Consider the following 16,846-nt stretch of genomic DNA (forward strand, 5'->3'; position numbering starts at 1 on the left):
GTCGTAGTTCAAACGTATCTTTTTTAACGTCGGCTCGCTCCTGCATCTCCAAGGCCGCAAAAAACGCCGCGGCAATTTGTTCCCATCTACGTCGCTTTGCAAACGACTGCGGGCCGTCTTTTACCAACGATGACAGTTGTGTGGACTTGGTAGCGATCGAGTTCGTAGCAGTCAATGGGGGTGGTTACGCATCTCGGCCTCGACATTCGGGCGAGTTTAAATCGTGTTAGCGTCGACATATCACTGCACGGATACGAACCCCAGACCAGCGGTGGCAGAAAGGCCGCCTGTGTTTGTTATGAAAAATCCACGTGCTCCGAACGGCTCCGAACGGCTCCGAACAAATGCCGAGCTCTCCGATTGGCTGTTCGTGCTGCCGAAGACGCCGTCGCCATAGCAACAGCACCGGTAAGTTTTAGTTTCTCCGTACGACAACGTCGCTTTCCTCCTCTCATTTAAGAACGCGTTCGTGAATACCGATTTCTCCTCTTCTTACGATGTTCTTAACTTACGAACTTCTTAGCTAAGTTGTCGTAAACTAAGAAGCTCTTCGTGAATCTGGCCTCTGACTCGGTTGTACGAGACACAGGCATTTGCCAATCAACTGCAAATTTTATGACAAGGCACACGTGAAATATATCATAAAGAACAGCGGTGCCGCATTCCGTAATGGGCACAGCCAAGCAAACGTTACCTGCGGCCTAATAGCTAATGTACTTAAGTTTTTTTTGGAGCGCAGCTCTTAGGCGCCCGTTTCCGGCTTAAGCAGCGTCGGCGTCGCCGTCGGCGTCGGCGTAACCGTAACGCGTTTGCGTAACGCGTCGACGTCGCCGTAATCGTAACACCTCGGCGTAACGCGTCCGCGTGACGCGTCGGAGGGGGAGGAGGATGGGGAAGAGGGGGAGGATGGAGGGGGAGAGGGAGGGAGAGGAGGAGCGGCGAGGAGGAGATCTTGAGCGGCAAGGAGGAGGGGAGGGGGAGGAGGAGGGGATGAGGTTGAAGGATGAGGTTAGAAGGAGGAGGTGAAGGAGGAGAGGAGGGCAGGAGGAGGGAGGAGGGGTATACCCTCCCCTCAGTACCCTCCTCTACTCCCTCCTCAAGAGCTGCGCTCTAATTCGGCGTTACAGGGAATTCTAAACGGCTTTAATTTTTTTTTACATCATTTATAAGAACGATGCAACGATTTTGGTTCTTTGCGCAAACACCGCTTTCAAGGGTCCCTGACGTTAATTACCTGTGAAACACCAGTAATCGAAGTCGCGAAAAAAATAAAAGAAAAACGAGCAGCGTTCACCCCCTCAGCTCGCAGCCAGAACAAGCGGCCACGTGATCTGGAGCCGATTAAATGCCGCCAATGTTGATCATAGCCACACGCTGGGGTCGGCAAAGCGCAGGATACGCGCTGAGTTCCAGACATCGTTAGGGTTCAGCTAGTGTCATCATTGCAGCGATTGGACACGGACCACTACCCGAATGCTTCTCGAACTATCGATCATCACGAGCACGAATTGAGTGCTCACGCAATGCTCGGGTCCAATCTATAAGCCGCCTTTAAATATCGTCACTGGGGGACTATGCCGACACTGCGACGCCCACGCTACGTCATCAAGTTTTGCGAAGGAGAGATTGAAGTTAAAACGCTCGCTTTTGACCTTGAAATTACACCGCAACAAAGGAGTTTCTTGGCCAGTGGCACTGCGTGCGAGTATCCTTGAGTCCAACTAGTTCCAGTAAGCTCGTGTAAAGGGAAAAACATTCCAATTGAAGATCGTTGCACCGCCCACTTTAAAAGTTTATTTTAAAAACAAAGAGCAGCCGACTGCATTACATTTGTTATCGGAAAATACCCGTCGAACAGAGACGCCGCCTGCAAGCATGATTCTATTTTTTTTTAGAGCGCAGCTCTTAGGGGCCCGTTCCCGGCTTGAGCGGCGTCGGCGTCGCCGTTGGCGTCGCCGTTGGCGTCGCCGTCGGCGTCGGCGTAACCAAGGTCATCCCAAGGTCACGTGGCCCCAAGGTCAGCCCAAGGTCACCCCAAGGTCACGTGACCCCTCCCCCAGGGTCACGTGACCCCCAAGGTCACGTGACAGTCAAAGTCACGTGACCCCCCGAAGTCACGTGACACCCCCAGGTCACGTGACCACCCCCAGGGTCACGTGACCCCCGCCGAGGTCACGTGACCTCCCCGATGACGTCATCGTCACTAATGACGTCATCGGATCCGCATCGTCATCGTCATCATCACTGATGACGTCATCAGTGATGATGACGATGACGATGCGGATGCCGGTGAGGTCATCAGTGACGTCACTGATGACGTCATCAGTGATGATGACGATGACGATGCGGATGCCGGTGACGTCATCAGTGACGTCACTGATGACGTCATCAGTGATGATGACGATGACGATGCAGATGCCGGTGAGGTCATCAGTGACGTCACGAATGACGTCATCAGTGATGATTACGATGACGATGCGGATGCCGGTGACGTCATCAGTGACGATGACGTCATCGGGGAGGTCACGTGACCTCGGCGGGGGTCACGTGACCTGGGGGTGTCACGTGACTTCGGGGGGGGGGGCATCCGCATCGTCATCGTCATCATCACAGATGACGTCATCAGTGACGTCACTGATGACGTCACCAACATCCGCATCGTCATCGTCATCATCGCTGATGACGTCATCGGAGTCCGAATCGTCATCGTCACTGATGACGTCATCAGTGACGTCACTGATGACATCATCGGCATCGTCACGTGACCCCCCAAGGTCACGTGACCCCCCCCAGGTCACTTCACCCCCCCCCCAGTACCCTTCCCTCCTCCTCCTCAAGAGCTGCGCTCTAATTCGGTGTTACAGGGAGTTGTAAACGGCTTTCACTTTTTTCACCGCCACTTTCGATCGTTTCCCAGTACGGGCTAGGAAGCTCCAAAGTTCTAAGTTAGAGACGTGAAAATAATGACAAAAGTATTTTGACGGGGGACGTGAAAATGTTTTTGTTTGTTTTGTTTAAGACGTATGTTAATAATTTTCCCACCACCTTGACCTTAGGTCACTTGGGAGTTTAGATGAGGGATGAGAGATGGAAAATACGATCAAGATGAAATGTTTCAAAACAGTGGGCGGATAACGGCTTCTCGAATGAATTTCAGCAGAAAGTCCAGCACGATCTTCCCGTGCTTTATGTCGCTCCATGGTCGCGTTCACTCTACGAAAGTTTTGGCCCGATGGCAAGCGGGGAGGTCGTAAATGGTGGCCCACCTTCAGCGTACACTGGTTCTGCAGTCCCCGAGAAGATGTATCGTAGTTGCTGGACACTTGCTCCCGCATCGAGTGCGTTCACCGGCGGTAACCGGCCCGGGTGTCGGACTCGCCAGGCCCTGTCCAGCTTAGCCTGCAAGGCGGGGTTTTTTCAAAATATTTTCACGTCTTCAGGAAGTGGCGTCCCGGACGTCAATATAATATCGATATTATTTTGCGTCGAAATAATCGCTACATTTATATAGCCTCTGACGCCACAACAAGATGGGGAAACAGTAAAGTTTCGGGTTAGTTTCGGTTTCGGTTATATCGTATTTCCACGATTAAAAATTATTTGAATTTTTTGGGGGGAAATTTACTTGCTGCTCTATAAGCTCAGTGTCTTGAGCTCTTTCAGAAATATGTTTAGTTGAAAACGTTGAAATTGACGCCGGCGGACCCCTTTCCCAAACATTGGTCTATCCGTCCGTCCGTTCTCGCATTTTCGGCTAAATTTAGCGGGGAAACTGAATTGGTGCCTAGGTCACGTAAGATCAATTGATGTCAAGTGACCTGACGTCACGCGATCTACACACCAATGAAATTTCTTCGCCAAAGTCGGCGGCGAAATTGATGTCACGTGACCAGACATTACATGAACCATACGCTAATTTAGGCATCTGCTAAATTTAGCGGCAAAAATTAACGTCACGTGACCTGACATCACGTAAACTTTACATTGAATCACTTTGACCGTCAGATTTAGCGTGAATTTTGTGTCACGAGACCTACACAGCAATCGAGCTTCCCCGCTAAATTATAGCGGGAAAATTGATCTCACGAGACCCGATGTCACGCGACCCATACAGAAATTCAGCCTCCCCGCTAAATTTGGCGAAGAAATTGGTGCCACGTGACTTGCTCACGAGACGTATACACGAAATCAGTTTTGCCGTTAAGTTTAGTGGGAAAAGTGACACCGCGGAGTGGCATAGCCATTAATTTTTTTGCGGGGGGTAGGTGGGGGGGGGGGGGGGGGGGGGGGGGGGGGGAAATGCGTGTGTAAGACATAGGGTCGGCTGAATTTCGGGAGCTCCCGCCCAGGCTGGGCCACTGGCATCATGAAACCTATACTTTTATATTGATGCCACATGACCCATATTATACTATACTTCGTTTCAGCTTCGGGCCGAGCGCGGCCGGTGTTATGAGCCGAAGGGCCAATCAAACAGCGAAAGTGGCACAACGTCATGGCGTGCTCTCTGCAGTTGATAGGACCAGCCGGTATTCGCCGTCTATCTGTGCTTGCTCATCCGCCGGCTAGTCCTATCAAGCGTAGAAAGCACGCCATGACGCTGCGCTTTTTGGGATGTGGGATTGGCCCTTCGGCTCATAACATCGGCCGCGCTCGGATCGAAGCTGAAACTAAGTATAGACATTTGCAATCGCTTATCACCCGGGCGAAAAATGCTGAGTCACTGAGGTGTGGACGCATGCGCAGCGTCCAATATACCGCACAGCAGATCAACAGCGCATGCTCAGAAGGCGTTTCACAGCACAGAAAAGAAAATGACAGCGCGCAGAAGACGATTTTTGTAAAGGTCTATAGACTGCACATTGTTTTAGAAACAAATCAAAACGATCGCTCCTTAAATACTGCATTTCATGCATTACCTATGCATCGTGCATGTAAATTCATGAAATGCGTTTACAGGCACGATGAACTAAAACCCGACGCTACAGGCTGCCGGGTCCAATCACGAGCCTGTTAGAAACCACGTGGTATATTTGCTCCGTCGTACGTATCAGTGCGCCAAGACGCGTCATGCGGAGGCGAGTTTTTCGTCTGCTGATCGAAACCTCCCGGTTTTTGCTTTACTTACACCTGCGCTCCTAGACTTTGTCGCAGCAGGAATGGTAACGACACTCAAGGAATTCCGACCGCTCACCCATCTTCGTGTGCTTAGTCCGTATCGCCATCAGCCTCGCACGCGCCTCGGTTGCGGCTAGGATGGGATTGATATGGCTAAGGCGAAATGACTTTATGTCATTGTTGCCTGCGTGCCCTCCAACTTCTATAAACAGCTTATGTGTTTTATGATATATGATCGGAATATGTATAAAACGACATAGTATAAAATGGCGCGCTATCAAAACGGAGAACCATTCCTTGTAAGATTAGTGCTCTTCGTACTCTGCGTATCAGAATTTCTCTTGAGCAGTCTTTTGCAATGCGGACGCGAGCTTTTCCGATGTAGTGCTTCGCCCGCCAGCCTTCGAGTCCTAGTCCATTGTAGGGTGAGACGGAGTATAGTGTTCGTCTCTATTTGTTGTTCGGGTTCTGCGGCAAAGAGAACTCACATACCATTTTGTTTTAGAGCGTAAAAAACAATACCACAGTGCCACCTCTGTTACCACCCCCCAAATGTCGAAACGTTTGGACCATTGCGATGGAGGTAAGAAGGAACGTTCAATCAACTGCTAAAATAATAATGAAAAACAAATATCAATTTGTTGGGTTTCATCTAACGAGCGTTCCTTGAGATCCATTTCAATTTGAACGCGCGAGACATCGTCCTATCTTGTTAACGACTCAAATCCAATCTTAGGAAAAATGAGTAAAAGAAAATAAAAAAACAAACAACGTTCCTGAATAGCCGAGTCTGAATACCGTTTTAACAAAAACTAGAATATGCGAACTGCATAGAAGCCTCATTTACAATATAACCTTCATTCCATTGATATTTTCTGATCAGCATGACAAAACAAAAAAAATACGCGCACGAGGCGAAGTCGTAATATTTTTTTTTCTGCTTTTGTGATGAAGAGCTTTATTTGGAGGCAATCGCATAGGCGTCCGTATAATCCAGAGCTGAACGTGTGCTTCGTCTTTTGAGTAGACTTAGGATATATTAGCGCACTCTAGACGAAAGGAGAGCTCCCAAATTGAAAATTAAAGCCAAAAGCATTTGCTATTTTTACAATATAATTTTTTATTATTCCAAAACCTTCGTCATTTATGTTTGCGTTTCATTCTATACAGTCACGTCTTATTAATATGAACCTCGTTAATATAAATACTCCGCCATGTAGACAACATTTTCGAGAAAAGATGGGTAAATCTGTGCATTTTTGTCTCGTTATTACGGACGAGCCACCTTATGCAACATTTTTATTAGTGAATGGAGGTGTTCATGCAAGGTACTGCTGCACGTTTGTTCAGTCTCACAAATTGTATCTTACATTTCTACATGTTTCAAAGTGGCCTGCTCGTTACTATGTAACAAGGTTGATAGTTGAGTACAGCGGTACGCTAACAATAATAATCGCTGGAGAAGGGGAACAATTAAGGGGCACAAAGGACAAACACGAATCTCAATACACAGCTAGGTGACTTGTGCGCGACTGAAAAAATCAGCCTAGTCCTGGTAATCGAACCAAGGGCCTCAGTATTTTCAATGGCCCGCTCTACCAACTGAGCTAACCAGGAGTGAGACGTCAGTAGAGCAAACGGGTTTTAATAGCAGCCGCCAGTTTAACGCCATCAAGAATGGACGACCTGCATTTTAAGGTCGTGATGAGAATTCAATTAATACAAATGTGAAGCGAGCCGGACAAGGATAACGATAATAATCTCTGGAGAAGGGGGACAAAGGACAAACACGAATCTCAAAACACAGCTAGGTGACTGGAGCGCGACTGAAAAAATCCGCCTGGTCCTGGTATCGAACCGTTTGCTCTACTGACGTCTACTCCTGGTTAGCTCGGTTGGTAGAGCACTCCACTGGAAATGGAGACGCCCCTGGTTCGCTACCACGACCAGGCGAATTTTTTCGGCCGCGCACCAGTCACCTAGCTGTGTTTGGAAATTTGTGTTTGTTCTTTGTACCCCTTGTTCCCCTTCTCTGGGGATTATTATCGGTATCCTTGTCCAACTCGCTGCATCTTTACATTAACTTCATTAACATCCCAACTGGTACGCATTGGCTCCTATACGAATCAAAGAGCGCCGAAAAATGAACTCACAAGAAATAAGTACGCGCTCCATGCATTAATCGCGAACTCTGAGGGTTGTTTGAGTTCCCTTTTTTTTATTTTTTTATTTCTTTATTTATTTTTACATACTGCAGCCCCGTCGGAGCTATTGGAGGAGTTGGGGTGCTCCGACCGTACAGTTGTCACTGAGAGCGTCAGATACGCATTGTGTGATCTCTAGCGTCTTATTATTGTCCCACAGCCAACGAGACTGTGGCATAGACCTGTGGCTCTCAAGATGTGAACAGAACCCTTGGCGAGCAAAATCTGATATTTTTACAGCGGAGCTGTTAAGGGCTAGGTTTCCGAGGTTCGTGTCCGGTACCAAACAAATGTTGACACAAAACTCTGGACAGCTACCGCCATTTATGAGCGACGGCGGCAACCAGACAACCGGCTTGCCGGCCTCGCTTATAGATGGCGGCAACCTTTCCAACCTTTCCACTCTCGCTTTCACCAGAGTGGAAGGGCTGAATTTCTCTAGGCGTCGTCCTAGATGTCGTCCTTGAGGTCGTCCTAGGCGTTGTCCTCGAGGTCGTCCTAAACGTCGTCCCTGAGGTCGTCCTAGGCGTCTTCCTACAAGTCGTCCTTGAGGTCGCCCTAGACGTCGTCCTCGAGGTCGTTCTAGACGTCGTCCTTTAGGCGTCGTCATTGAGGTCGTTCAAAAACTCGTCCTTGAGGTCATCTCATCATAGTACAGCTTCGCTGGTCTTCCTTCACCAGAGTGGAAAGGCTGAAAGATTTTTAGGTCGCGTTTCCGTCGCGCGTCGCATTGCGTCCTTCCAAACGCTCTGTTAACGCTCTGTTCTACTTCGACGTTGAGAGCTGCGAACGTAGTGTAGCGCAGAACGTGGGCCTTGCATTGGCCAGCGAGCAGGAACTCGGTATCTGCGACCAATCAGTATCGGCGTCCTTCATTGTCCGCTACGCCACGCCACGTTAGCTATGCTCCACGATGGAGAATACCAGGCGCAAGTTCGTCTGCTTCTTTTGGAGAGGTTCTGGTGACGTCAGAATGCCGAACTCTGATTGGTTCTTCATCTAGGTTAGTGGGTAGACCTCAGGGCAGCTTTCTCTGAGGTCTACCCACTATCCTTCAATCAGAGCCAATCAGAGCTCGGCGTCTTTCTGACGTCACCGCAACTCCTGCGCAAGAAGCAGACGACTTGATCTCCGTATACCACAGAGCCAGAGTTGCGCGTTCAACTCCTTAGCAGCGTCTTTCCTGCACGGCATGTTGATCCCGCTCGTCACGTGACTGAATTCGGCGAATAGCGGCGCCGGGCGTTCCAGGCGCGCGGCGCGCTCAAAGGCAGGGGAACGTAGGCCGGGGCACGTGCAACGTCTACTTACCTGCACGGCCTTGATCCGGCTTCTCACGTGATCGGATCTCGGCTAATAGCGGCGCGGCGGCACGTGAAAAACAGACGCGCAACTCTGGCTCCCGTAGGGAGCTTATCGAGAACTCTAGTATACCACAGCCTTTGGCGCCGCCTGTGGGTAGGCACTGAGGGACGCAGACAAACGCTAGTCTACGCCCATGGATCGTGCCTGAAGGGACGCTAGGACGCCGCTTTGCGTCAGCAATAAACGGTCGCGTCCCGGGAACGCTAGTTGAGCTGTCTCTTTTGTTGTCGCGTCTCGTGGACGCTACAGCGCCCTCTGGCCGAGACAAACAGGCCTATTCGCCGATAAGGACAATGAGAAACGAACCACGAAGGAAGAAGCGTAAACAATGAAAAACTACGCCCTCCTTTTTTTTAAATTTGACAGTTACAATAATCGCGGTTGGCTGTTAAGTTACTCGTTCTCCCTGGCGGAACACATTGAAAGTTTCAGCTTGACGCGCGAGAAGGCAAACAGACCTTCGGCGATTCGCACGCCGGGATATTGACCCCCTCCTTCCCAATTTCACAGGATCTCCCCGCTAATGCGCACAGTTAGGAATCCAGATATCAACTGCACCCTCGTTCAAACAGAACCCGTGAAAAGTAAACTTTTGTTTTTCTCGCGAATATATTGTGACTGCGAATGCTCAGGGGTGCGAACTTAGTTGGAGATAATTTTGCGGAGAACTGACTTTTCAATTACAGGACGGAACTTGACATAAAACGGGTGCGACTCAAACCAATCTTTAAAAAAAAGAAGATAGAGTTGATGTAGTTGATGTAGTCGTGATAGGGGTAGATATTTGCATATAATTCACAGTCTGGTAAAACATGCTAAAAATGAATACCTTTCAAATGATTATTAAAAAAAGTCTTATAATCAAATTGATTACGCAATATTATAGGTAATTTTCAAATTAGAACCTGGATGCATCTATTTTTTATGTTCATAAGCTCTTTACACTTTTATTTAGGTTTACGTTTTAAATTTACACTTATATTGCACTAATATGATATAGTCTTCAAAATTGCGAGGCTTATCGTTATTAAAGATTCACGCGAAGCAATGTTGAGCTTTCCTTGAGGAACCCCACAATATGGTGCAAATCTTCGGACGCAAAATGTAAACAAAAGAAAAGGCAAAACCCTAATAAAGTTCATAATCTTGGCTCCGTTCACACGGACCTCTAAATAAAACTGAATTAAAAAAAAAAACCAAGACGTAAAAATAATTCATTGTGCACGTAGTTCGGTTGTGGATGAAAGAACGCGATTCATAAAGAAGCATATAGAATTTCTCTTTCTGCGTTGACAATCGTCGCAAGGAAAACGGTTTTTCAAGCTTCTAGTTCAAAAAAGAGAGAAAAAAAGAATGAATTCGAGAAAAAAATAGATAAATAAAGAAAAATTGAATATTCATTTTAGACCGCTCTTTCCGGGCGAAAGAGGCGGCGTCTAGACAAATATCTCTGGCATGACTGACTTTTTCGCTGTCAAAGGCAGGATGAGAAAGGAGATCGATCAGTCCTCCCTCCTTCATTACTTCGGGAACGCTTCAGCGTCTCGGGAGCCTCGGGCGTGCAGGCGCAGCCAAACCACTGCCATAGCCTCCTCTACACACGAACTCATCTCTGTTACGTCACGGCGCGGTGGTAGCGCGTCGGGCGCACTTCCGGTCTGGGGCTGTGGGCGGAAGGCCCCATGTGAGATGTGTACGCGTATTTCTGCGTTGTTTTGAAAGGAACCAGACAAAAACCCGCCTTCTCGTCAAAACGCCGCGACTGGCGAGAAAGGTTTGAAGGTCAGTTTTCATGTGTTCAGTTCGTCCGAGAACGTGGATATGTGCCGTGAAAAGGGAAAACCAGACGCCGTCGGACCACGATTGCTTGGGCGGGAAGCACTTTGGGTTGAATTCACGGATACTTATGGTCATAAGATTTATTTGTTTTGTTCCAACATGAACACCGGAAAACCGTCAAGTTGTACAGACCACCTGCGGACTACGTTCAGTGCATCTTCAAGTTCAAACGGCCGCCTGATCGTTTGAACTGCCGTCTGCTCTTTCAAACGTTTCTGCTTGTCGTCTGCTCTTTTAGACGACGTCGGCCCGTAGACAAATCGTGGGCCCGGTACTTGCGATAACAAGTAAGTGCAGGCCTCAAAAGACTTAAGTTTGAAGGTTGGTAAGCAGGCTGGATCTAAACAGTAGATACAAAGAGATGTTGACCATTGTTTTCAGTGGCCATCACTGGCTTGTTATGCCTCATTCACTTGGTCCGATTCTGCTTGAGATTTTCAGTATCGACGTCGACCATCTCAGCTACGGTTCACGCTTTTGCAGCCCGAGCGGCGTCGCGACCGAAAATTGCGAGCGAAATCCATCATGCGAATCAGACTTTAGCGTACATTCTGCAGCGTCCACGCGGAATGAGACGCCGCATGTCACATTATTCGCGCGAAGTTTTGCGGTGTAACGAGCCTCGTTAATTTCCCTGAGGCCGCTCAAGTAGTCAGACATTGCCAGGAAGACGTAGAATCAACAATCCGAATTCGAAAAAGGGCAGGGGACTCACACCGACGCCGATAACATAGCATTTCAATGGTTTGTTTATGGGCGACGGCGAGCTTCTTGCCCACACCCCCATCGCGCATGCGAGGCGCCGGTGGTGTCCGCTAGGGGCGCTCCGGTTTGTTTGTAAACATGAGTTGGTGTATACTGACAAAACCTGGCCGATCGCCACGAGAAGCAGCCGCCGAAGTGGAAAAGGTGAAGCGGCAGACAACGGATGAGAGGAGAGCCACGCGACTGGCGCCCCGCTGCGGCGAGACGCCGAAACACACTTCTCTCCTGTGAACAAGTGTGTTTCGGGTCCTCGCCGCTGAAACGCTGTGCGCCGACCTCCAGGTTCCCCGAGAAATGGCTCTTTGATGCCCTTTGCTACCAGATCCTCGCGCTCCAAATCTGCGGCCGGGCACTCTATGGCTCCGTCGTCGAGCTGCCAGGCTTTGAGAGCATAGAGGAGGCTATGGCACGACGCTAGTCAACGAGCGAGTGCTGGAGGCAGCGCGCTGGAAAAACAAGCCGTTCTTACCTTTACGGCGGATAGAAAATCTTTATAGACATTGAAAGGACGGAAGAGCGGGGCGTCTTTTTTAAATGTCCGGCCTTTTTGCCCTCTAGCGTGCTTTGACTGCGCGCGCACGCTCGATGACCACGAGACGCGGAAGCGTTATCGCCGGTAGGAAGCTCGCGTTGGAGGGATGACGACTGAACGACCTCCCTGCCGTCCTAATCCTGTCAACGACTGCAGATTCAGTCGCATCTTTTTACCCGAAGAAATCGACTTCAGCTTGAAGATTTTTATTTCCCTGGCGATAAAGATGGAGCTCCCGGAGCACAGGGCTGCAGGCCGTGCTCCGTGTTTTTGAGTTCCAATTCCTCGAAGACTGGGACGTCCCTACCAGTCTGAGGGATCGATAGATCTTTCGGTCTAGTGCACACGCAATCTGCGAGAAGCTGTCCTGATCTTGACAAGTTTTCTTTTTTCTTCGCTCCGTTTCAGTTTCTCTACTCCGTCATCATGGTTGCGGGAAGCTTCCACGTTCATACTGTCGTCGAGCATCCAGGTAAGTTGTTTTCTAACCGGGTAGACACTACCATAAGTGCGCTGCCCGGAGCGCGTCTTCAACTGGTGTCACACTGCTCACACGTCATACAAAAACAAGTCTGTAAGCAAGATACACGTCGTTATTCGTGGTTCGATAGCCGCGTGCCAAGTTTCCACCTTGAATTCACTCTCACGCGGCATTTGAAGCACGGATCTTGCGGTTACTCGCCTTCAAATCTGCATGCAGACTGTCTTTTGTATGACGTATAAGCAGTGTATGACGTATAAGCAGCCTTTAGAGTCGTACCCCGCCCAAACACAACGAAATTGGTTCGAAAGTGACAACAAACCAAGTCACAGGAATATGAGCCAATGAGATAGAGGGGCTTAGGGCCATAAACTGGTATCCCGTTCACCAGACAAAAGTGACCCCCACTTGGCTGCCGCCATGTCGTACAATTGTATGGCGAATTTGTATGGCGATCACCATAAAAATCATGATAAACTATTTTTTCGATACTGTCAGCCCCAGAGATTTGTGTCTAGCTCCGTTGAAATTCCAAAATTCAGCACCGCGGCTCACGGAATTTAGCGCAGGCACTGCGAAGGTGCCAGAGGTTTTGTCGTAAAAGCACATTTTGGACTTAAAAGAAACTTAACGTAACTTATATCATCGGTACTGTTATTAAAGATCAATAAGCAAATATTTGCGCGGTACTTCGTTAACGTCTAGACGTAAACTATATGAGGTCACCTGTCTAGTGCTCAAAAATGTGCAACATGACAGCGGCCAATTGGAGGTCACTTTCAGCTGCCAGTTTATCGCTCTAAGATCCTGTACCTCGTTCATGCGAGCAAACACTTTCAACCTGTATTTACATCGATATAAGCGAAATCATTTTCCTCGGGGTACGAGCGGCACTCGAAGATCGTGTCTATTCACCGTAAATACATTCCTCTCGCATTCCGACCCGGTTGTGACGCCAGATAAACGACCAAGTATCCGACTGTGTAAGCAGCGCTCGCGATGTCGACACTTACTCAAATTTGTCATGTAGCGTTCAAAAAAACAAACAAACAAACTGCTCAACGCGTTATAATTCGGTGTTCGCTCAGATTCTGTAAGCTTAGGCTGTGTTGTCACCTTATGATGGACCGCAGCGGTCGCTACGAGCCATAACAGCCAATTGAGTGCTGCGACCTTGTCACGTGACTACTCGGCCCACGCGCCACGGCGCCCTCCCGTTGGTCACGTGGCACAAAGTCGTCGTTGAATCGACTTCGATGGCTCCTCGCCTGCTCTGCGGTCCGTCGCAACGTGAAGCGGAGTCTTCTGGAAAAGCGAACGCCGTGCAGAAGGACCCTTCCCGCTCCAAACATGCAAATGGCCTCTCCGCATTCCCCGATTTCGACGCAAATGAAGCTCCGCGATCGAGAAAACGCTCGCTTAGGGCTATTTCGGGCATCGCGAAAAACGCTGTCGGAGCGCTTTCGTCCACGTGTTTCGCCACGAAACATTTACATATTATTTGTCGTCGCTGGAGCCTTTCTCGGGCTTTGGAGAAAAGTGGCATTTCTCCGAAGTAATCGGCATGTGCGCTCGCGTTCCTCGAACAACGGTTTCCTTCTGAGCTGTGTGTGTTTCGTCCCTTTGAGAGCACTCGTGAACCAGCTCCCGTTAAATAACGATTTAAGGCGACACTTAACCAAGAAAAGAATGCTACTTTGAGGGGCTGGATAGAGCACTTTGTGTTTAGGTAGTGAGGCTCATTTCCAGCATCGCGGCATGCTTCTGCATGGTGCTTCGATTTCGTGGCGACGCGACAAAGCAAAATATTGGGGTGCGTGCATGTTTCTACAGTCTAGAGCTTAGTCGGTAACAACGAGCGACTTGTCTCCCAGCTGTAGATGAGAATGTAGCCAGTGCAGACATTTTTCCGCCAAAGCGGAAGAATGTCTCGGAATTGCTTCTCACTTAAAATGAGTCTCACGACTCACCACGTAAATATCCCGCTTTTTATTCATCATTTCTCTCTCGAGGGACAGCTAATTTTGTGACGAACTTCGGCGATCTAAAAACTTAAACGCTCTTTTTTTTTAGGGGGGGGGGGGGGGAGCGTGGGGGAAAAAGGGAGGGGTTGTTTCTATAGGAGCGAAACAAAAAAATACCTATTCATTTTAATTTTTGGCATGGACGTCCAGAAATATCAAAATATTTCATGACTCAACTTTTGTTTCGCACAAAAATACTGACTTTTTTTAAAAAATATTTTTAGGAAAGTCTATTTTTTGACGTATTGTTTGTTTCATCTTAGAACTTAAGAAAAAAAATATTCGGGGAGTTCTTTTTCTCTTTAAAGAAATACTTGAAAAAATGCGTGCTGCCTTTCCGTGAGAAAGATCACCTGGCACTCGCACTCATCGATGATCAAGAAAAACGACATTTAGACATTCATCCATACCGACGCCCAACCATTTTTATATGACTGTGCTTTCCGCCGAGTAGATTCTTTTTTTGTAATAACCTACCTAAACAGAGTATTCCCAAATCGTTAACGTAACGTGTATTAAACACCCCAGGTTTTGTAGTTTTAATGATTTAGAGAACACTTGTTCTGTAGCGTTCACATAAGGTGCCCTGTGTGTTGATGCCCGTAGTTGAAAGTTCTCTAATAGTTTATAAAAGATAAAAGATCTTTTCCGAACATTACGCGCCGAGAGGCTGAGGGAGAGGAGGAGGCCAGAGCACGCGGGCGGGTCACAGCGCCGGGCTCTGATTGGAGTGATTAGTGGGTAGGCCCAAAGCTAGCAGCCTTTGTCTCCACTGCACTCGTCGAACGCGTGAGGACGCGGAACGCCAAATGCCAGACGCCGGCGTTCCGCGTTCTAACACTTTTGTGAAGTACAGTGGAGACAAAGGGAGCTAGCTCCCTTTAGGCCTACCCACTAATCGTTCCAACCAGAGCTCGGAGTTCCGACGTTTTCACGCGTTCTCCTCTCCTCCTTTCCCTCAATTTCTCGGCGCATACGTATACTACAATACGGTTAAAAAAGACACGGCAATTGCTTCCAATTACGTTTGTGCAAATTATGCGAGGTACTTTTTTATATTTTTTAAGCTTAGCAGATTTGTTTCAAAAAAGTCGGGAAAGCTCCGCAGCTGAGCTATGTGGCCAGGGGGGCATGGTATAGGGGGCTAATCGGAGCAATCAGTCGGCTAATTAAGTAAAATTTGTTCATTCACTTTTTTATGAGCGAAAATAGACATGCGGTTTCAATTTGGAACTTGCTCAGCGTCATTTGAAACCAGTAAATCAGTCATTTTCAGAAACACTTTGAGCGCGTGAGAAGCGAAGTGATGCGCTGATGTTACCATTCGTGAAGCAGGAGCAAGGCTACTGGGACGTTGACTCGCCCGCTAGGTTTTTCTGTCTCTTATCGTAGTCCCAGCCCTCTATCTTTCGTACGAGTGCTAGCTTTAGCGCACTACTACGTTACTACGCGCTCAGAGGACTTTCTAAAAATGATTGATTTATTGGTTAGCATGACGCTCAGCAAGTTTTAATTGGTCATAAGTTTAATAGGTTTAATAAGTCATAGGTTTAATGTCTATTTAATAATAAATAAGTTAATAAACCAATTTTCTTAATTAGCCGTGTGATAGTGACGTTTAGCCCCCTATACTATATCCACCTGTCCGTATAACTCACCTGCACAAACCGCATATGTGTAGCTTTCACGGATTTTCTTAAAAATTAATATCTTATGCTTAAAGAAAAATCACCCTCTATATCACGCTTTCTGGATATTCAATACGCTAATAATTTTTTTTCCTTCAACTTTAATTTTTTTTTTTTTTTTTTGTACGGAAAAGCACCTAAAAAGCAGGAACAAGAAATATCACCGAAATAGAAGCCTAAACACCTGTTGAGACCATGGGAAAGTTGAAGATTCACAGATATGAAGACTATACCTTTTGTAGTTACTGCATCGCATTATTGCAGAAATAAAAGAAATAAAAACACTAGTGGAACAAACATTCAGAGCACCGTAATGTAACGCTCAAAACTCTCCTTCTTTTATTTTATTTCGCTTAGACTGAAGGCCGTTCAGACATTTTCGCCATCCTTGTCGCATTAAATATTCAATTTCAGTGAGGGAAAAAACGTAATTAAACAAATACAACAAAAACGGAAAGCTTAATATGTTAAAGCTTGACCGTCGATGTTTGTTACCGCATTAGCACGTCTGAATATTAAAAAAAAAAAACATTTAATAGATCAAAAAAGTAGCGGCCCCTGTAAAGTTAAAAAGCAACGTGACGTCGCCAGAACATTTTTTTTTTCTTCTTCTAGAAATGTTTGTAGGAAAGGATCTTTCCAATGTAAGCTCATTGTTCCGTCGAAACGTTTTACGCGGCTCTGTTCACAAGAATTACGCTCAATTCCCTTAAAATGTTTGCGACAGAGGGTTGTTACGAAACTTCCGTACTAACGGAATCTCGCGCCAACAAGCTCATAGGAGGTAACATCAGGAGTTGAACATCTAGATCAATTACCAGCTACAGAAG

The 16,846-nt window shown here is 47.6% G+C and overlaps 1 protein-coding gene across 2 annotated transcripts in view; it reads left to right on the forward strand.

Annotated features, from left to right (window-relative positions):
* Positions 1 to 16,846, forward strand: part of LOC8052387 — a 179,078-nt gene that overhangs the window by 111,010 nt on the left and 51,222 nt on the right. For both annotated transcript variants that reach the window (XM_040211343.3, XM_040211344.3), the window contains exon 2: positions 12,232 to 12,295. In XM_040211343.3, coding sequence (XP_040067277.1) covers positions 12,232 to 12,295 — 64 coding nt within the window. The remainder of the gene's footprint in view (positions 1 to 12,231; positions 12,296 to 16,846) is intronic.

This window comes from Ixodes scapularis, unplaced genomic scaffold, assembly GCF_016920785.2.
Source record: "Ixodes scapularis isolate PalLabHiFi unplaced genomic scaffold, ASM1692078v2 PGA_scaffold13__105_contigs__length_92229423, whole genome shotgun sequence".
Taxonomy (NCBI): domain Eukaryota; kingdom Metazoa; phylum Arthropoda; class Arachnida; order Ixodida; family Ixodidae; genus Ixodes; species Ixodes scapularis.